General features: G+C 39.7%; 1 protein-coding gene across 1 annotated transcript in view; it reads left to right on the plus strand.

The window, feature by feature from the left end:
* PDGFD (platelet derived growth factor D) overlaps positions 1-22,006 on the plus strand; it is a 324,582-nt gene that overhangs the window by 202,194 nt on the left and 100,382 nt on the right. Inside the window, exons 2-3 of the mRNA XM_036742726.1 lie at positions 6,520-6,724; positions 10,119-10,299. Of these exons, the coding sequence (XP_036598621.1) occupies positions 6,520-6,724; positions 10,119-10,299 (386 nt within the window). The remainder of the gene's footprint in view (positions 1-6,519; positions 6,725-10,118; positions 10,300-22,006) is intronic.

Consider the following 22,006-nt stretch of genomic DNA (forward strand, 5'->3'; position numbering starts at 1 on the left):
GTATCAGACAGGTGGACTACTGTGTTGTTTCTCTGCCTTCATCTCACAGTTCTGCTATATTATGGTAACCTATTGTAGGGTCTTTAAATGAAGCCATAGACAAAAATGTTTTTAATGGCTTCTACTGCTGCTTAGTGGTTTTCATTTGTACCTTAAAGTGTCGTAGTTAGAATTATGATCTTTGCAGAGGGAAAAATAATAGGATACCTTTTCATTTCATTTCTTCTTAGACATTGGCTTCTCTGGGGATGGGATACTGAAAAGGGTCTATTTGAAATTTAGTTTCTTTTTACATGATAAAATTTAGACTTGTTGGTTTCTAGTTTGTCACTGGAAACTTTTAAGTAGATGTCTGATATTTCCTGGTAAATGAATCCACAACAAGGATTGTGAATCTTACCACATCAACATAATGAAGTTCCTTTATTTATGACAGCATCTCTTCCATGAATCCCCAGCTTATAGTTACTAGCTGGAGAAGGAGGATCAAAGAGGGGAAAGGGAGCTTGAGTTAAAGAGTGTGAATTTTTTATATCTTACTTTTGCTGCAATCTCATGTGGAAGTTGATAGGCTGTTTTTTTTTCTTCTTTAATACTTTAGTATTACTCTCCTGCTAAGAATATCAGAGAGTTATACATCCAATGTAAACAGTTATTTGGGAGTTCAAGTGGATTATGAATAGCATAGACTCTAAAATTGCCTTTATAGAAGGAAGAATCCCATTTCATTATTCTGTGTATATGTGGCTTTGGGGAGTTGTCAGATTTTGTTTGTAAAGTAAAATAAAGCTCAAGGGCTGGATAAATCAGAGGAATTTGTGAAAGGCTATATAGTGTGTTACCTCTAGGCTGATTCACATCCAGTACAGGTCTGTAGTAAACACCGCTATTTTTCAGCGGTCCATTAAGGAAAGAATTACAGGTCTTAACCTCAGTGCACAGGATGAAGTCACAACATAAAGATCAAAATGCCATTACATGTGGTATGTGAGTTAATAGCTTTTAAGAAGAAGTCAATGAAAGACAATGTAGAGAAAAAATAAGTCACCCTCTTCATTCTAGGCATCACTGAAATGGCTCTCAGTAACTGCCAGTGACCCCCTAATTGCCAAACCCACTGACCTTTGTCCTATCCTTCTTCTCCTTGGCCTCTATGCTCTATTTCTTACTACTGACCACTTCTTCTCTTGGACTTCATGACATATCTGGTTCTTTTGTTTCCTCTGTACTCTGCTCCTTCTGTACTTCCTTCACTTGCTCCTCTCTTTCTTCTTGCCCTTTAACTGTTGGTATACCTGTAAACTAAGGTATGTGTGCACACCATTTTAATGTTACTTTTACTAATAGAAGAGAAACACTAATGTATCTTATATCTTTGAATTCTAGCAAGCAAATTTTATTAATCGAATGCATGGAAACCTTAGTTTTAAGGATCAACATGAATTCCTATAGGAATTCTCATACTAGTACTCATACTAGTCTCCCTTGGTTGTAGTTAGGACAGTCTCATCTCTATTCCATAAATACCTGACAAATACCTCATTTCCATCTCCATGTTTTTCCCTTGTTATTCTTCTTGCCTGGAATGTCTGTCATCTTCCCCCTGCTGTCTGCCCAGATCTGATTTAATCTTCAAGAAAACATTATTATGAACAAAATTGGGGTGAGTAGTACACACAGTAGGTACCCTAAATCAGCCTAGTGTTTCATACTAGTACTCACTGACAAGTTTACCTCTCTGTACAGCCAGAAGCCATGTGTCTCCCTCTAAGGTGGTTCAATAGAAAGCTGACAAATTTCAATCAATCAGAATTGCCTTTAAGTGAACATGATTGACTCTCAAGTGTGGAAGACATAAGAACTTGCTTCAGTTGTGACCCAAGGTCAGGCTGAAGGCTAGGATCTCTAGTGGGTTCCTTACAGTTCTGGTTATGGGAGTTAACTGGTTACACCCAAATCCTGATTGGTAGCCAATGACATAATTTGTTTATCAATTAATTTGATTTTTGCCTGATGGCATAAACTAATGATGAGTTTGTTTACCAAGTTTTCCCATTGATGGTCTGACCTGTCTGGGGTTTTCATGTGTTTACCAGATGTTTACAGACATATGCGTGATTACCATATTATACCCTACATATGCTTACTTTAATATTAAAAAAGAAACAAATTAGGAAAAACAAACATCAAAATACTTCATTGCAAATGAAAGTCTAATACAAAACAGAGTCAGTTACATCAAAACAACAACCATATTCTTACTATATCCCCTGTGGCTCCACCATTGACCCCTGCCTCCTGTAGTCAGTCTTCAAAGCCTGTTATATTTATCAAAATATCTTTCATAACTAGCCATTTGTCCCCTCTTTACATTGCTCCCACCCTAACTCAGGCCATCACAACCTTGTCCCTAAATATTACAGCTAGATTCTCTTCCCTCTTATTCATCTTGAATATAGCTGCCACATCAGTTTTCCGCAGATACTGCCTCCATTATATTATTTTGTCAGTCAGGAGCCATCAAGTGGATCCCTAGATCCTACCACATCAAACTTTCTCTCTTAAAAAAACCCTCTGTCATGTAACTTCCTTCCCCCATTCTACCTAGAAAGTAACTGTGATGTAGTGAAAGTCCAATGAACTGGGATCATCAGAGGACTTCAATTCTCAGCCTGACTTTGTCACTAACTTAACTCTAATTTTGGGCCTGAGTTTTTTCATTAGTGGACTTTAGAAGTTATCTGATCAGGTTGGACTCTTTGAGTTTATCACCCACTGTTCCATAAGGCCCTCCCTCTGCTGTAGTTAGAACAGTCTCATATTTATTCCATAAATACCTAACAAATACCTCATTTCCATTTCTGTGCTTTTTCCCTGGAATATCTGTCATCTTCCCCCTGCTATCTGTCCAGATCTGATTCAGTCTTCAAGCAAATGTTATTGCGTACAGAATTAAGTGTCGTGCACACAGTAGGTACCCCAAATCAGCCTAATTATACTGGCCCTAATTCCTGTAGCACTTCTGTGTGTGAATCTGGCACTTAATTATCTATTGCCTTTTTTGGTGTTTGCTCTTGTACCATCTGTCCAAATTTCTTCCCTTCTCTAGATTGTAAGCTCTTTCTCTGGGGAGAAGAATGTAATTCTTCTCTAAATCCCAGAGCACCTAGAGCAATGATGAGTAAATCAAGTTATTATATGACTTAATATACCCTAGACCAAGGGTAAGGAACCTGTGGCCTCAAGGCCACATGTGGCCTTCTACATCCTCAAGTGTCACCCTTTGACTGAATCTTACCTTCATAGGCCCTCTAGGTCTTCACTGTGAAGTTTGGGTTCAGTCACAGGGCCACACTTGAGGACCTAGAGGGCCACATGTGGCCTCAAGGTTCCAGGTTCCCCACCCCTGTGACCTTCACATTATCAAATCTACTCCTCATTTTGTAGATGAGACAAGACATAAAGTACAAAGACCATTGGGTTCAAATCCCAAGCTTGCCATTTACTTCCTTTGGGACCTTGAGCAAGTCACACCTCTCTCTCCTCAGTTTACTTGTTTATAAAATGAGAGGATAGAACTAGATGACTTCTAAAGTCCATTGAAGGCCAAATATATGAATCCATGATCAAGAAACATTAAGTGACTTGTTCAAGATGATGCAGTTTCCTTAGTGGCAGAACACAGGCTGGAATGTAGATTGCTTAGGCCCTACTCTGCTATACGGATGATGATCATAATCGTGGTTAACATTTATATAGCACCTACTATGTGCCAGGCACCATACTAAGTGCTTTAGAAATATCTTCTTAGTTAATCCTCACAACAACCCTAGGAGGAAAGTGCTATTATACCCATATTACAGATGAGGAAATGGATGCAAATGACTTGCCCATGTTCGCACAGCTAGTAAGTGTCTGAGGCTGGATTTGAACTCAAGTCTTCCTAACTCCAGGCTCAGCCCTCTATCCACTGTGCCACCTACCTGTCTCAACTTGGATAGGGTGCTTAACTTGGAAATCAGAACTATTGAGTTTGAATACCATCTCTGCCACTAGCTCTATTGCCCCTGGGTAAATTACTTAATCTCTCCTTTTTTCATCATCCATAAAATGAGGATGGTAATACCTAAAGTACTTCCCTATAGGGAAGTAGGATGAGGTTCAAATAAGATAATATGTGCAAAATACTCTGCATACCTTAAAATGATATATAAATGTCAGTTATTATCAGCATGACCACCACCACCATCATAATCAGTTTTATATATTCCATATATTTATGGTGGCTCAACTGGGTGACTGATGAGCTTGTGGCAAAGTTATCCTAGGAAACATCCATCAAAACTGTTGCCCAGTAGATCCTCATCTTTGAAAGTCAAATGAACAACTCTCAGTGACTGTCCATCTGTTATTTTTAATAGTGAGGGAGGGAAAAGAAAAGGCCAAAAGGTCCTCTGGCATAAAATCTCCTCAACATGGTATGGAAGGGAAAGCCTCTTTTGCCGAGAGAGTAAGAGGTGTTAGGGTGGATTGCAGAACAAATGTTATTAGCCTGAAGTAGGGAGTATGTCATCACTTCATTCAAAAATCATGATTCTTTACCACCGCTGTCTCTCTCCCACTGAGTCCATATTGATGGATGAACTCTAACATATTAAGCAGTGAATTTACCAAGAATGGGAGATTTCAGATAGCTACCCAGTTGAAGAGATACTTTAAACTAAATTTATGCCCAGCATCTAACTTTATCTTCTTTATTTTATTCAGGGACATAGATAGTGGGGTGTAGGAGAGACAAAATTGGTTTTTACATTCAAGAACAGATTATAGGAGCCCCGCCTTTCACAACCTATGGCCACAGACAGGATCAGCAATAGAGACTTAAGCTTAATGGTTCATGATCATTACATCATTAGCTTGTGAGCAACTCTTTATCCAGATTGTAATCACAGTCAATCATATGTGTCATTTTTAATTGTGATTTATCTTTCTGTAGCACTTTCAGGTTTATAAAGTACTTTATATACATTGTCTCATCTAATACTTATCACAACCCCGTGAGGTATGTGTTCTTATTATCCTCATTTTATAGATGACAAAGTGGAGGCTTAAACAAATTAAGTGACTTGCAACCAGTAAAAGTCTGAACTGGGATTTGAACCTGCATGAATTCATTGCATGTTAAATCTAAAAATACCCTGCTGTTGTTCACTCATGTTTGCCTCTCCATGACCTCATTTGGCGTTTTCTTGGCAAAGATACTGGAATGGTTTGACATTTCCTTCTCCAGCTTATTTTACAGATAAGGAACTGAGGCAGACAGGGCTAAGTGACTTGCCCGGGATGCTAGTAAATGTCTTAGGCCAGATTTGTACTTAGGAAGATGAGTCTTCCTGATTTCAGGCCCAGCACTCTCTCCATGGAGCCACTTAGCCACTCATAGAAAAGCACCCTAGACATTTTCAAATCTAACCTCCTCATTTTCTAGATGAGGCAAAAGGAGGAAGCGTGGTAATGGATTGATGAGCCTCCTCCCCTCTCCTTTCTTTTTCTTCCCTCCCCTTCCTTCTCTTCTCTTCTGTTTCCCTCCTCTCCCTTCTCTTCTCTGTTTCTCTCCCCTCCTCTCCAATCCAGCACATTATCTGCTTTCCCAGTGTAGGTATCCAAGGATTGGCACTAAATGACCACCTTATCGGGGAACTCAAAAATACCTGAGTCGAAAACATGAAAGAATCTGGAGAATGGGGGGAGAGGAGGCAAACAAATGGAATAAAAATAGCAGGGCAATCTCATTAGGAAGGACTATTTGCTGCCTGTTTTTGTAGCCAAGAAGACTAGTCAATAGGAATAGGGGTATAATGTAGTACAGTATGCTGTGGTGGATGGGTAGTGTAGTGGCTAGAACACTGGAAAGTGTAAGAAGGCCTGAGTTTGAGTCTAGACTCTGCCATTTAAAAGTCATGTAATATGGGAAAAATTGTTTCCCTTGGAGCTAATAATGTTTACATGGCCTTTCCAAGTTGTTAGGGGGATAGTTCTCTTTAAACTTTTATTTGTGATGTGAGTGAATTGTTAAAGACTTTGGGAATAAACTTTATCTAGCCTTAATTTTCAGTCACCATGAAATGCTCTAAAAATCCTTTGGCTACTCATGGCACAGATGGCAGTGTAAACAAATATCTGCCCATTGGACCATGGAAAATATGGCGGGTGAATCATTTGGAATTACCTGAATATCTCCAATACCCACTAGCAATGACCTTGGGTGGAGATAATTGATGTTTCTTTCCCTGTTATGAATGACGTTCCAGACATCTAAATTAAGATGTGGTTGGAAATTGATGTTGGCTTTAGGAAGCAGAAGTGAGAGGTGAGCTTAATTTCCTCAACCTCAAGCCTCTTCTTGAACTTGAACCTGCATTTTTAAGAGATGTGAATGTATTCTGTATAAACTGCTGTTGTTTGCTTTTCTATATTTGGAACATCATACTAATTTCTACAAGTTGTGATTACTAACAGCCGGCAATCACCTCACAGACTTGTATCGAAAAGAAGAGAACATCCAAGTGATGGGAAATGGCATCGTACAGAGTCCTCGATTCCCTAACAGCTACCCCAGAAATCTGCTACTCACATGGAGGCTACGCTCCCAGGAGAAAACCAGGATACAGCTGGCTTTTGATAATCAGTTTGGACTGGAGGAGCCAGAAAATGATATCTGCAGGTGAGTGGAAAAAGCAGTCCCAATCACTTTTGATTCTGAAATCAGGAAGCCCCAGGATAATACGATTTATGTACAGGAGACCATCTAGTCCAGGGGTGGGGAACTTGAGGCCTGGAGACCACATGTGGCCTTCTAGGTCTTTAAGTGGGGCCTTTTGACTGATCTAAATTTTACAGAACAAATCCTTTTATCAGCCTTCTAGATCCTTAAGTGTAGCTTTTTGATGGAATCCAAATTTTACAGATTCTTTTCCCCGCCCTTGATCGAGTCTAACACCTTCATTTTTTTTTAACTAATGATGAACCTGAGGCCCAGAAAAGTTAAGTAATTTGACCAAGGTCACACAGGTAGTAAGTTGAAAAGCTAGAGTGTTTACCCAGGTCTTCTGATTCCAAATCTTGGGCATTTTTTATACCACTAAGAAAAGACAGACCTGGTGACAAAACCAAACATCCTTTTCTGATCCTATGGCCACACCAAATTCTCAAAGGTAGAGTTTGTTTGTTTGTTGGTTGGTTGTTGTTGTCTATTTTGTTTTAAAGTTTCAGTACCAATTTTAAAATATAAAAACTGGAAAATAGCACGAGACTAACAGTGCAGAGGAGTGAGGGAGAACCTAAAGATTCTCTGACTCCTTTACGTCAACAGCTCTTATGATTCTCCAATGGAAGGAAATACAGAAACAGTAATCCTTACTTCTCCTTATGGAGCTGGCTTTACAAACTATGGAAGAGCTTGTTCTTCTTGTTGTCGTTCAGGCATTTTTCGGCCGTGACCCCGTTTCGGATTTTTTTGGCAGAAATACTAGAGTGATTTGCCTTTTCCTTCTCCAGCTCATTTTACAGATGGGGAAGCTAAGGCAAATGGAATTAAGTGACTTGCCCAGGGTCACACAGCCAGTAAGTGTCTGAGGATAGATTTGAATGCAAGAAGACCAGTCCTTCTTGACTTCAGGCCTGGCACTCTATACACTGTACCACTTTACCTGTTCATGGAAGATCTCACTTTCTAAATAATGCATCCATAGCCAATTTTGTTGTAGGACTCTATAACCTGCCATGAGATAACTTGTTTACCCCAAGACTCTCTCGAGTCATTTTCATTTTTCCTCTCTATACAATTTCATATAGTGATCTCATATCTCCTATGGATGTAATTGTCATTTCTATACAGATGATTCTTAGATTTATTTGTCCATCTCTAAGATCTCCAATCATTTTCCAACATATCAAACCAGGTTCCTGCAGAGGTCTTATTTACGTGTTGTCTTCCCCATTAGAGAGTGAGTTCCTTGAGAGCAGGAACTATTTTCCACCCTTTTTCTACATTCACTTAATAGGTGCTTAATAAATGTTTGGTGGCCTACTGGCTGCCTTTTAATGGTTTCATGGAACTTAAACTCCCAAGAACTAAATTGCAATCATGCAAAGTAATGGGATTCCCCTATCTCTGTGAGGGAGTGAATGGTCTATGTCCTTCCTCCATTCCCTGACCCCAGATTTGCCATTGTAGGACCACAGACATGTATAAGGAGGAAGTTGGAAAAACCCCATAGCTCATGTGCTTCTCAAATGATATGTTTTCACATGTTCATTCCTAGGTCAGCAGTAAGGATAGGGGTGGTTTGGGAGGGAGTTTTTCGTTGCTATGTCTGGTTGCCTTATTTTTTGTCGTAGCATATTTATTATAGAATATCGAGTGGTTGATTTTTTTATTGTTCGCTCACAGCATCTTGTATTTTTAATTAGCATTTATAGGACTTGGGGAAGGGTTTTTTGGTACTTTACTGCCTACACTAGTTCTGCATTACCAATGAACTACTGAACTGCTAAACCATTTCAGCAGGTTTATTTTCCTTTGAATAATAAAAACTTGGTGTCTCAAATTTGACTGTCCTTTGTTGCATGTTTATTATACAGACAGCTTTTATTGTGCTCCTCTTTTTCTGAGAATAACAGCAGTGACTATTACTTTCTGGGACCATGGAGGGTAATGTATGCCAGGATGAAAAGAATAACGCACACAAGAGCAGCCAGTTCATATTTGCATAGAGAACAAATAGAGCCAACCGTGACATTTTTGTCTATCTTGTGGTAATTTTTTCTTTATTATTTTTGGGGAGGAGAAGCAAGAAGACAGGGAATGATCATGACTTCCCAGTATGCTAAAGGATTTGTAGCATTGATGTAGGTATTCACTTGAAAGATGCAGATTATGACTAATCCATGCCTGCCCATCATATGTGATGCTTGTCCATCTTCCCAAAAGTTTACCACAGAGGGTCCTCACAGTATGCTGGTGGCCTCCTGAAGGTTCTGTTACCTCAAAGATACCAAATATCGTGGGCTGTACATTACTTATATGTCACTCTTCCCCAGGGCCTCCAGTCAATCATATATGTCTTTGATGAGATTCGTTATACCCCCCTTTCTTCAAGATCTGCTTATATGAAGTCTTCTCCTTTAAGCAACTATTAAAATAAGGATGCGGCAAGCAAAGCTCAAATCATTATTTCTGGGCCAAATTGTATTCGTATCAATTGGTCTTTGGGGCATGCCGAAATTGAAAGGGCCTCTTATGCTAGTCAGGTAAAATGGAAATGAATGACAATGGATTCCACTTACCCCACCCCCCCTTATTCTGATCATACTCTAATAAGCCTCTAGTATCCACTTGCCAATTGGGGCAAGAGAGGAAGAAAGGTAAAGTGAAAGAAAGGTTTAAAGGAAAAGGGCAGAAGGCATTTACTCTCATAAATGCTAATGACATGTTAAAAATTAAAAAACATTAAAATGGTGACTACCTCTGCATTTTCATAAGAAGCACTGCTCATGTTCAGATGTGGCATGGAGACTGTGGTGATCATGTTAAGATGACTCTGCACTGGTAAAAGAAGTATCCAGCTATTTGGGTTTTGTTTTTGTTTTTGAGAAGTATGATGGTAGTAACAAAACTATATAACACAGAAAATGACTGATAATCAATGATTTGGGAATAGGACCAAGAGGACACTACCAGATCAGCCTTTTGTCATACATGGGTAAGGTCCACAGCCAAATAACTAGTCACAACAATGGGGATCCTGCAGCCTCAAGGCCAAACTTCACAGAACAAATCTCAAAGAATTTTGAATTTTGTATTCAGTCAAAGGGCCACACTTGAGGACCTAGAGGGCCACCTGTGGAATCGAGGCTGCAGACTCCTCACCCCTGAACTAGTACCCATTGTTCACCATCAGTAACTGGATTATATTTAGAGTTCTCTTAAACATTTTTTGTTCCAAATGTTTAGTGCTAATATTTAAAGTCCATTTGTCTTCATCGCTCCCACAGTTGGCAATTTCAAAACCTTGTTTAATGTTTTTAAAAGAACTTGCCCATTCCTTTGATCCTAGGTATGACTTTGTAGAGGTTGAAGATGTATCTGAAACCAGTACTGTTATAAGAGGACGGTGGTGTGGACAAAAGGAAGTCCCTCCAAGGATAACATCAAGAACAAACCAAATAAAGATAACCTTCAAATCTGATGACTATTTTGTGGCTAAACCAGGATTCAAGATTTATTATTCTCTTGTGGTAAGTAGCCTTGGAACCCTGTGGTTAAAAGCAGACAATGGTTTGTAAGTACAGACAATGGATACTATAATTAAATACGATGGGGCAAAGTTTGAATTAACTAGAAACCTCTACACACACATGCACACACACAGACTACACATACACACACTACATATACACACACAGAGGCACACTTTGGAGATGGTACAGTTTGTGTTTCTGTGAAAATTTGCCTATATTGAGATGAGTGTGCTTGTCTGAGTCCAGATAGTTCCTATCCAATCTGGGAGAGTTACTTAAAGCTACTCAAAATGAACCCAAGTCACCAAATTTTGAAATGAGGCCAATTTCCCAAATAGTCCAATGACACTGGTTTCAGATACATCTTTTTAAAAATGTCTGATCAGCATTACTACTAGGGGCAGTAATGTTAGTGGGGCAGGAACAGGTTACCATGTTGGGTTTCTGAAGAGTAGTGAATAGTAGTGAAGAGTAGTATATCCCCATCCTCTGACCTGCTTCTTCCTGTACACATTTGCAAGACAGCTGTCTGGGAAGAGCCGTGGAGTGTGTGGCCATGGGAATTTTTTTTAAATGCTATGAGAAGGGAGTATACTCATGCCTTTAGCCTTATACTTATTAGTTGAGCTATGCTCAAATGAATAAATCATGTACAAGTTTACACAGTATTCATATTTAATGCTAACCCTGCTCTGTAATCCTGATTTAGGAGAAATGTGTTTGTGGTTAATTGTAGTCCCATTAAAAGTGCACTCCCTTTGATGCCTCTTGGCTTTGTATCATATTGGCAGGAATCTTAGCAATGGGAACAGCAATGTAACAGATTTCCCTTAAATATTATTTTAAGCTTTATTTCAGTTCATAGAATTATTCTTTGTTTCAGTATCCATAACTGAATCTGAGGCCCCAGTCCACATGTCAGAAATACCACATACCAGGTTCAGCATCCTTGATTGCACCTGTGAGTTTTAGATTTATGTCCTCTTGCATACTGATTAATGAAGCAGAACTGTTAATCTTGAAGCCTTAGGATAACAGAAGGATGAAATATATAAGTAGTATGGAAATGAAGAGGAGGAGGAGAATGACTAAATAATAATAATAATAATATAGAACCGCAAAGTTTGCCAAATACTTTATAAAGATAACATTATTTTATCCTTATGGGATATAGTTCATGGGAGGTAGATACGTTTATTCTCCCCATTTTAGAGTTGAGAAACTGAGTCTGAAAGAAGTTAAATGCCTAGGGTCACACAGCCAGTAAATGTTTGAGGATTCAAGCAAGTCTTCCTGACTACAAGTCCTGCATTCTAGCCACTGTTCCCCCTAAAACACGCAAATACATACACACACACACACACACACACAGTGCAACAACTATATATTACATTAGGTGATTTATTTTTCCATAAACATTTTCTCCCTAAATGTCATCCTGATATAGCTACATTGAATTTTACATTCATTGTAGTGCACAGATACACAATGATTTCAGAAATTCTTTCTGTTGAATATTATAGCTATCTTTTCTACAACTGGAGTTCTTTTCTTCGGCTTTTTTTCTTTTCAAAAGGCGAATTTACAGCAGCTTTTGTTATATTTCATTTCATTTCATGGCTTCTGTGTAATGGTGAGTTATTAAACAGTAAATGAATTCCACATCAGAACACAACAAAGGCAGAAAATAACATGCAATGATACTGGCTCCAGTTTTAATTTGAAAATAATCCATCAGGCATGATTTGCATTATTGCAAGCTCATGCAACACTGCTTCCCATTGAAATGAAGGTGCGAAGTTTTTGTTTCTACATTTTCTACCTTGTAATATTCACAAGTGACTCATTCATTCTCAACTGTTTTTCCCTAGAGCAATCTTTCCCCAGAATGAGCATATAGATGAAATGGGGATTCTCAAAGGCTTAGTGGAGATTGTTTTTTCTTCTTAAAACCCAAGCTTTGCAAGGTTCAAAACCCAAGAATATTGAGCCCTATGTTGTTTGAACTATGGCTATCTCTGTAGTGTTTTGAATATAGCTAAAATGATTGGTTACTATATTAGCTAACTATAATCTTAAATAACATCTTGTTGATTGGCTGAAGAAGAAATAGCTCCTTTCTCAGACGGCAGTGTAATTTGTGGTGTGGGGGAAATGAGCTGGTATTGGTTGTTTATGCTGTAATGACCATGCTGACTTACTCAGCTTTGAGCTAGGGACTGAGTAGCTAGCTCACATGGTCATAGAAATGTAGGCATGTGGAAGTATACTCTACCCCAGATGCAAACTGACCAGTGCTTGTAGTGGCAATGATAATGATAACAGTTCCACCTACTACATACTGTATTCCACTCTCTACTAAATGGTCTAAACTCTCTGAGACCTATACTTTCTTGGCTGCCATCCTTTTCCACACCATTTGGTACCTGATATAACCTTCTAGTACCAAAATTGGGTGCTAAATTGTCATGGTGACAGTTGCTGACAGTGGCCATTTCAGTTATGCCTGACTCTTCCTTACCCCATTTGGGGTTTTCTTGGCAAAGATACTAGAGTAGTTTGACATTTCCCTCTCTAGCTCACTTTACAGAGGAGGAAACTGAGGCAAGTGGGGCTAAATGACTTGCCCAGGGTCACACAGCTAGTAAGTGTCTGGGGCTGGATTTGAACTCAGGTCTTCCTGACTCCAGGCCTAGTACGCTATCCACTGTGCCCCTTAGCTGCCTCCTTGTCCTCTCAGGTAAGTGTAGAAGAGGTATCAGCATAACTATTAAGAAGTCTGTTTTCCATTTTAACCTCTCGTGTACTGGAGATGATAACAATGCATTCTTGATCAATGCATTATGAACATTGCTAAATTTCTTTATGATGTTCTTTTAAGGAATACTTTGATGACATTGTGGTTTATGTTATAGGGAGTGATAACTATTCACAACCAGAAATATCCTGTGTGATGGTTGGAAAATGGACTCATCAGGATAGCTTATGCTGTTTGACCTCTCTTTCCCAGTGGCCTGGATGTTAATACTGTACTGGTTCTCCAGGTCTATGTGGACTTTCCCAGTAGCTTTATACAGGGTTATATGAGACTGCAATATCTGATTGTGTCTTGACATTGAATGTGTATGTAATGCCCTGTAAGTGGCTATATCAGTAAGGCAAGATTCATGATATCGATGGTGATTATCAATATGCCTGTATAGTTTGTAATCGCAAAATACAAGAAACTCTCTATATAGAAGTTCTGAAAGCCCCTACAGTTCTCAGAACCCTTGCAGTTCTCTGTCTCTCCCTCCTTCTCCTTGCGCTGAATTCTGACCTTAATGACTACCCTCGGCCCAAGGGCTTTAAACCTAGTCAGCAAAAGGGTGTGGGCCTGAGGCTTCACACCTAGTTAGCAAAAGTGTATGGGCCTTCCTATAAACAAGCCTCCACTAATCAAGCTTCCCTTAACTAGCACCACCTGAGGCCTATTAAACATGGGGGGGGCGGGGTGCAGGAGATATCTTTAATCACATTAACACCACAGTGGCTTGAAAACTGAGTTCATTGTGCATTTAGTATTCCTGAGGATAAGAGTTACAAGTATAATACAAAATGTCAGACAATCAAGAAAAATATTTAAAACTTTTAAGTGTTTTACTACTTTTATTTCAACATGAAACATCTGATTTTATGAAAAATCGAATATTATATATAAAATATTTACCACAGTGCCTGGCATGTTGTTGGCACTAAATAAATACTTAGTCCCTTTTCGACCTTATTACACTTTATTTCCCTATACACACTCTCACAAAGAACAAACAATCTCCTTTTTCTGTATATTTGTACAGGCTGTTCCTTATGTCTGGAATTTACTCCCTCCTCACTCCTACCTCTTAGAATCCCTGATTGTCTTTAAAGTCCAATTCAAATGTTATCTCCCACACAAAGGTCATTCTTGATTACTCCAGCTTCTAGTGCCTCACCTCTTTCCCAATAAATTTGTATTTATTTTGTATGTAACTCCTATCTACTTATTTTGTCTGTTCTTATATGTGTATATGTGTAATAAACGTCTCTCCCTGTACATTGTGAACTCTATGAGGGTAAGGAATGTTTCATTTTTCTCTCAAGGGTCTAGCACAGTTCCTGGACCAGAGTAGGTGCTCAATAAATTATTGTTGATTACATAATTAGGACAACAGATACCATTCTTACTTAAAAACACCAAAAATTTTGTGCTTTTTATGTAAGAATATGAAATTGCATACAAATATGACCTTGAGAGTTTGTTTCTCAAATAACACTTTCTTTAGGTTACTATAGAAATAACTCTACTGCATTTAAAGACCAGCAACTTGAAAATACTTTTATTATTTTCAGGTAACTTCTTCAACATGTAAGTAGCATTTTCCTTGTTGCAAGAATAATCAAAAAGAAATCATTTTATGGTTGTTGAAAGTTCTAAAAATGATGCCTTTGAAGACTATCCATTTAGAAGCTTTTCTAGACTAATTTTGCAGCACCCTTTCAATCTTACTCCTCAAAGAGCAAAACAAGGCAGAGGTTTATCAGACTTATTGGCTAATTGTGTATCTCCATTTAAACCAGCTGAATTAACTTCAAATGATGCTTTTGAGATTGCCATTGAGATTAAAACTCTATATGAGTCATGGTGTAGCATTGCAAGCAATGATAAAGCAGAGAAGATGAGTTTAACAAGATAAAATTCTTAATTATCGCCACTCTCTGCAGATTCTAATTTTCCTCTCTTAAAAACTTACCCATTAGCCTATCCAAACTAAAATCAACAACAGCAACAACATATGCAAAGCAGACGTTGAATCTCAGTTCTTCAAACTGGATTCTCTGAACAAAGCTGGAGAGCAAGGAATCTGTGCCTTATGCTCTGTAGTCTCACTCCCACCCCAATGTAACCCCTTCTTCAGTGGCACAAAGGCATAGTATGCAAATTTATGCAATCCCTGCATGTGCCCTGAGCCTGTTTTCCCCTTTCTGTTCAGTTCTGTCCCATGTCAGGGAGTTCCAGGAGAGTTTGACTGACTAACCTTGGCTGGGTTGGGTTGAGGTGGGGGTGGGTTTGGAGGGGTGCTAGGAGTCAGTAAAATTATATTAGAATACAAAGGCCTTGAGCAATGGCTATTTTTTTTTGTTTTTTGGGGTTTTTTTTGCACTTTCTGGGTCTAACGCTTCCATGGCCACTTAATAACTTAATAAATCCTTGTTAAATTCTAGGGAAAGGGAGGATGGAATGGTAGAAAGTATTTTAGTGGAAGATGGCAGAAGATTTGGGTTGTAGTGCCGACTCCACCATTTTGTGCAGAGCTATGTGTCTTGGACAAATCGCAACCTTTCAGCTTCAGATTTCTCCTCTGTAATGTAAGACTGAAGGCCTTTGATCTGGATTGATAGCAGGACTAAATGAGATGATAATATACATAAATTGATTTGTAGCTGCAAAGTGCAATATAAATAGATATCACTAATTCTGTTACTACTGCTATTAATATTAATGGTGATTGATTTCCCTGCAACAGAGGAAGATAGAGGGCAAAGGCTTTCCTTCTTCCACCTCCTTCTAGGTCCTGCTTACACATAATAGCTCATTTTCATTCATTTTAAGATTCATAAAGTGTTTTACACACATCATTTCATTTGATCCTGACAACAACCTATGAGTTAGGTGCTCCTTGTTTAGGTTCCTTATTTTGCAGATGGGGAACTGAGATTCACTGAGGTTCTGTGACTTGCCTAGGGCCACATTACTATCATGTATCTGAAACTGAACTGTGACCCAATCTGTTGCCAAATTCAGCTCTATGTTTGCAATACTACTATACTGGCTGCCTTTATGTGGTCGATTTGAGGGCAGGGATTGTCTCTCTCTTGTCACTGTAACCTGAACACCTAGCAGAGTGCCTAGCACATAACAGATATTTAATATAGGCTTGGAATCCCAGGTCCCTATCACCTCCAGGATCAAATACAAAGTCTCCTGTTTTTACATTTAATGCTCTTCACAACATAGCCCCACATTGGCCTACTTGCTACTCTTCCCACAAGATACTCCATCTCCCCACTCTGTGACTTTGTACCAGTGGTCCACCATGCCAGGAATTCCCTGCCCCCATGCCCCCCTTCCTTGGACTCCTACCTTCCTTGAAGACTCAGCTGAAATCCAACCTTTTGTAGGAGACCTTTTCCCATCCTGCCCCACTCCTTGTAACTGCTTAATAAATTATTTTTAACAGGCTGAAAAGGTGAATGGTACAGTTTAAAGAACTTTGGAAATCCTCTCCTCCCCCAAAATATTGCTTTTCCCCCAAAGGCCCTGAAGTTCTACCAATTAGACAGTCATATGTGATGACAAAAAGAAAGACACTCTAAGAGAAATAGGGGAAGGGAAAAGAGTACCAATCATTTATATAATAGTGCTTTGCTAAAATCTAGTTGAGGTCTCCTGTACTAAAGAAATTGGTGGAGAAAGAATAACGAATAAAAGGTAATTTTGAGGTATAGGGTAATTTGAGGAAAGGAAGAACTGAATGTTTCAGGTGTAAAAAATTGACCAGCATAAGGTGGAAGCGGGAGGCTCCAAGATTGAAGGTTAGGGCACAGAAAAGGGAACAGAGGGGGCACAGAGACAACAGCACTTGACTTATTTTGAAAGTTTGCTTTTACCCAAGCCTGGCACACTCTGCTACATTATCTGCCCAGGTTAAGTGGAGGTGTTAACTTTTATTATAACCCTGTCCTCCCTTGTTCCCTTCCCCACCATCAGCTCCTCACCAAATTTGCCTTTTCTACCTGCATTTTCTACCTTCATTAACAGCTGCTTTGATGACAGTGAATGGCAGGAGAAGAGGCTGAGCAGATCGTTCTACCAATTATAAATTGCTAAGCATCTGGCTGGAGCCCAGGAGGAGAATGCTTCCTCTGGTATGAATCCACATCAGTCCCAACTTGGGGATGGGTTTTTATGTCCCTTTGTTTTTAACCATAAGCTTCTTGTACCCTTCACTCAGAATACAAAAAAGCAAGATTCTTCTCTTCAACCATACTATAATGCAGAAGCACTCACACAGATGCCAAAATAGGAAAACCAAAGGATTTTACACCTTAGGGATTATCTAGTTCATTCTCCTTTGTGTTCAAGTGAGGCAACCAAGTCTTGCCCTAATTTGTGGCAGACACAAAAGGGTGGCTCAGGCCTGCTGACTCTAACACTCTTTTCTACTAGTCAACACTGTCTCTCCATACTATCTACTATTGAATCTAGCATTTGAAGCTGCTAGAAATGTTTTCTTCTATGACAAGCATCCCTTTCCTACACAAGCAGTTGTTTGAAATAATTATCCATTGTCCAATTATTTTTGTTCATAAACTTCATGCTCAAATACATGCACAGATGATGTTCACTTTGCCTAGGCAAGCACATTTCCAGCTCTGAAAGATATTTTGTTTAATAACACATTGGGTAGTCCAATATTTTGTTTATCTAGCACTTAATCATATTGCCAAGTTACAAGTAAAATCTGATGGCTGAAAAATAAGAATGTTGAGTAATTTCAGAGAGTTACACTACATAAAAATTGTTGTCCTTTCTCTTTTTCAGTTCTCAGTCCTATGATTTGGTGGGGGTGGGGGTGGGGTGGGGGCAAAATACAATCTGAAGAAAGGGTGGAAAATGTTATCCAGTCACATCATAAAATAACACTTAACTTATCTTAGTTAGCTTATAAATTACCTTACCTTATCTTAAGAGTTAGCTTATAAATTATCTACTAATACCACTGCCAGCCAAAATAAAGCATCTACTTGTTACTGAGCATGCATCTTCCTAGGGTCTCAAAGAATTCACCAGACATTCTCTGATTAAGCCTCTGAAGGTTCTTCTGAAAAAAAACATGGAGATGTATGTGAAGAATGTCCGGGCACAAAGGAGGCAGTCCTAAGATTCTGGCCATCACCAAAGGAATTGTAAATGAGTAGGCTGATCAACTGGCTCACAAATGCAGATGGACAAGGAAAATTTGGGAGGGAGTCTGAAGACTGAGGCAGGGGAGAGAGACAAGAAAGGAGAGACATAACAACAGTTAAGTAATCTCTGCTTTACCTGAGCAGACAAAGTAGGACTCTTCCCACTTTCATTCTAGTATGTGCATCAAGCAAATTTTCAAAACAGGCCAATGGCTCTTGTCTCTAGCACCTCTTTGCCTCCCATTCTGTGCCCTTCCCCTAAGTCATGGAGTTTCCTTTTCCCTCCCCCACTTCCTCATTCTGGCCCACATTTTCCCCCTGAAGCATCCAGCCCTACCTGGAGGGTGTACCAGCAGGCCCCTAGCCTTCACTCTTACTGAATCATCCTCAATTCTTCACTCCCTTTCATCCCTCCTGTCCAGTCACTTGCCTTCTCGCCCGTTCTATTTCTACTATATCTCTCCCATCTGTTCCCTTCTCTTCATTCACCTGGCCACCACGCTCACTGGGGCCTTCATCTTTATGGCAGTAATCTCCCAATGGGTAGTCCTTTTCCAGTCCCTATTCTGAGCTCCTGCCCATGCAGCCCTCATAAAGTACAGGTCTGACCCTGCCACTCTCCTGATCATCAAGCTGTGGCAGCTCCCTGGTGCTACTAAAAGCAAATACAAATTCCTCTGTTTGGCGTTTAAAGTCCTTTACACTGTGGCCCCAGCCTACCTTTCCTGACTTATTGCACATACTCTGCAATTTATCCAAGCTGACCTTCTTGCCTTTCTTCACACAGAACCATTCATCTCCTCTGTCTGCCTTTGGCCAGGCCTTTCTCTCTGCCAAGAAAAGGGCTGCTTCCTCCCTTTCTCCTCTTGTAATCCCCGTGCCTCCTTCAAAGCCCAGCTCAAGTGTTACCTGCTACATGAGGCTTTTCCTGATCCTGGAGGCTATTGCTGCACCTCCAAAAATTACCTCATTTACTCAAAAAAAAAACCAAAAACAAAAACCAGAGCTCTGAAGCAAGTGCTGGACAATACCTCCTACTCTCATGGAAAAACAAAAACAAACACAAAACAAAAGAAAAAAAGAAATGATAACCATCCCAAACATTGAACTTAGAAGACCTAGGGCCTGGTCCTAGGACTGGCTCCCCCACTTAATAGCTGTGTGACCTTAGGCAAGTTACCCTACCTCTCTGGGTCTCAGTGTCCTCAGATGGAAAGTGAGAGGATTAGATTCAATGATGCCTTAATTCCCTTCTGGGTCCAACATTACTTTTGCTTTAACTTCTGAGTAATGGTAATTAATAGATAATCAGTCAGCAGAAATGTTGAAGGCTTACTATGTACCCAATATTGTATGCCTTGTATTGTATGTCTGTGCCTGAAAACTGATGAGGCAAAACTATAGTTTTCTATACAGGAGACCCTGTAGTGTCTTGAGGTTGACCCCCAGAACCCACCCAAAGACAGCCTCCCATCACCCTACCTGGTCGTTACTGCAGCCACGTTGCCTTGGCCTCCAGCTAGCTCTGCTGGACTATGAAATGCAGCCCAGTGCCAGGTGAGCTGTGAATAAGAATTACAGCCGAAGGCATGCAGACAGTCATTGGTACTCTTGCTGCTGTCTCAGAAACTTTTGCAGAGATAGTTGCTGTGACAAATTTGGGGTCCACTTGATCCCCAAAACTCCACATTTTTTATGCTTGTGCAACTGTGACCAAGCAATGCCTCATTTTTTAAGTTTTCTGTCCTTAGAGCTCTGGTGGCCAAGACACTCTCAGAATAACGACAACCATTAAAATAGAAACAGTGGACGTGCCTACAGTACTTTAGAGTTTGCAAAGCACTTGATTCTCGTGACAATCCCATGAGGTAGCTACTACACGTGTTATTCTTCCCTTTTTACAGATGAGGAAATTGAGATGCAGAGAGGTGCAGTGAATGGTCCATGGCCAAACAGTGTCAGAGGCAAAGAAAAGTCTGATAAGTTTAGAATAAAATATTTTTAATTTAGAATACACATATATATACACATATGTATGTGTATATATATATATATACATATATGTGTGTGTGTGTGTGTGTGTGTGTGTGTGTGTGTGTGTGTATATATGCTAAACACTGGGAACACAAGTACAAGCAAATAAGTAAAACAGTCCCTGTTGTCAAGGAGATTACATTTCACTGGAGCCAGACTGGCATTCTATCTATTGTGCCACCTAGCTGTCCCAAGAGGGAAAAGGAAAAGTAGTCAGGAGTTGAGCTGGGTTAAGGAGTGAGCATGGCTGGCATGGGTACTTCCTCAAACAGAGTTTCTGGAGAGGAACTCACCAATCAGAAGAGGAGGCCTTGGGGTGGATTGTTTTGAGTGTGAGAAAGACCCTGAGGAGGAGAAAATATATAGGTGGAGGTTTGGGGAGAGGAGACTGTCCCAGAGAATCACAAAATCTCAGAGTTTGGAAGGGCTCTATTGGCTTTCCCTACCTCCACCATTATCTGTTCTTTAATATGCCTGTGTGTGGGACAATAATTCCCCCAAAATGAAATAAAAATCAAAGGTCTTTCCAGGTAAAGACAGAGGCTTTATTTGCAAGTCTGCAAGTCTCAGGTGAGAACTGGGCATCACCTACTCCAGGGTGGAACGGGGTAGGGAGGCCAGTTATAGAGAGCAGACAGACAGTTTATATACCCCTTAAAGGCCCCCCCAAAAAACCCCTTACAAAACAATTCTAAGAAGCCCCAAAAACCCCCTGGACCTCTATCCCTGTCCGTGAGGGTAGCTGGCATCACATTCTTAAAAAAAGGAAAGATTCTTAATCTAACACCTTAACCACAAACTAACAGACAGCAGCTACAGGCATGATGATGCAGGATGTGGGTTTGGGTTTATGTGGTGTACGTGCAAGTTTAAGCGGGGTTGGGGGGGTGAATTTTTAAACTTAAAGATGTCCTTCAGAGGTTATGGAAGCTAAAATATTAAGTATCCTTTTCCTTAAATGAGAGACTTTCATCCATTCCACTCACCTGTAATTCTTGTAAGTGTTCATCCAGCTTTTGTTATACAACCTCCCTTGAAAGAGAAACTACTCTAAATTTGGGTGTTGTTCTTTTAAACTTCTACCCTCTTTTCTCTCTAAGACCAAGAAAAATAAGTCTGATGTCTCTACAATATAACAGTATTTTCAAATTCTGGGGAACAATTAAAGATAAAGTATCACCCCCTCTCTGTAAGCCCCCATTCCTATTTCTCCCCCTAACCAACACATACACACACCAGACTAGAGACTGAAACTTACCTCCTGTCCATTAGAGAAAAACTTCTCAAACTATACCAAATTTCACCCTTGTGAATAAATTCAGGAGGAAAAAATCTTGGCACTTGTTATATTTTCTCCTTTCAAATATTAGATCAAATTTGCAGATAAATGTGACTCTCACTTTAGTGGTCAGAAATCTAATCCACATCTACAGTAGCTCTCAGAAATGCCATTCTTGTAGTGTTCCTTTCACTTGGAAAGGAGAAAGGTCTCTGAAGTGTATGTAAAGTCAACAAGCATTCCTTAAGTACTTGGGTTGGAGGAGTTTCCAAACCTGGGTTCCATGAGAGCCCAAAGAGAATGTCACCATGAGATCTGTAAGACTGGGGACCAAAAAGTGAGTAGCCAAACTGAAGAGAAAGAAAAATTCTCAACACACTAAGGAAGATTGCTTTGACTAATAGT

Source organism: Trichosurus vulpecula, chromosome 2 (assembly GCF_011100635.1).
Source record: "Trichosurus vulpecula isolate mTriVul1 chromosome 2, mTriVul1.pri, whole genome shotgun sequence".
Classification (NCBI taxonomy): Eukaryota; Metazoa; Chordata; class Mammalia; order Diprotodontia; family Phalangeridae; genus Trichosurus; species Trichosurus vulpecula.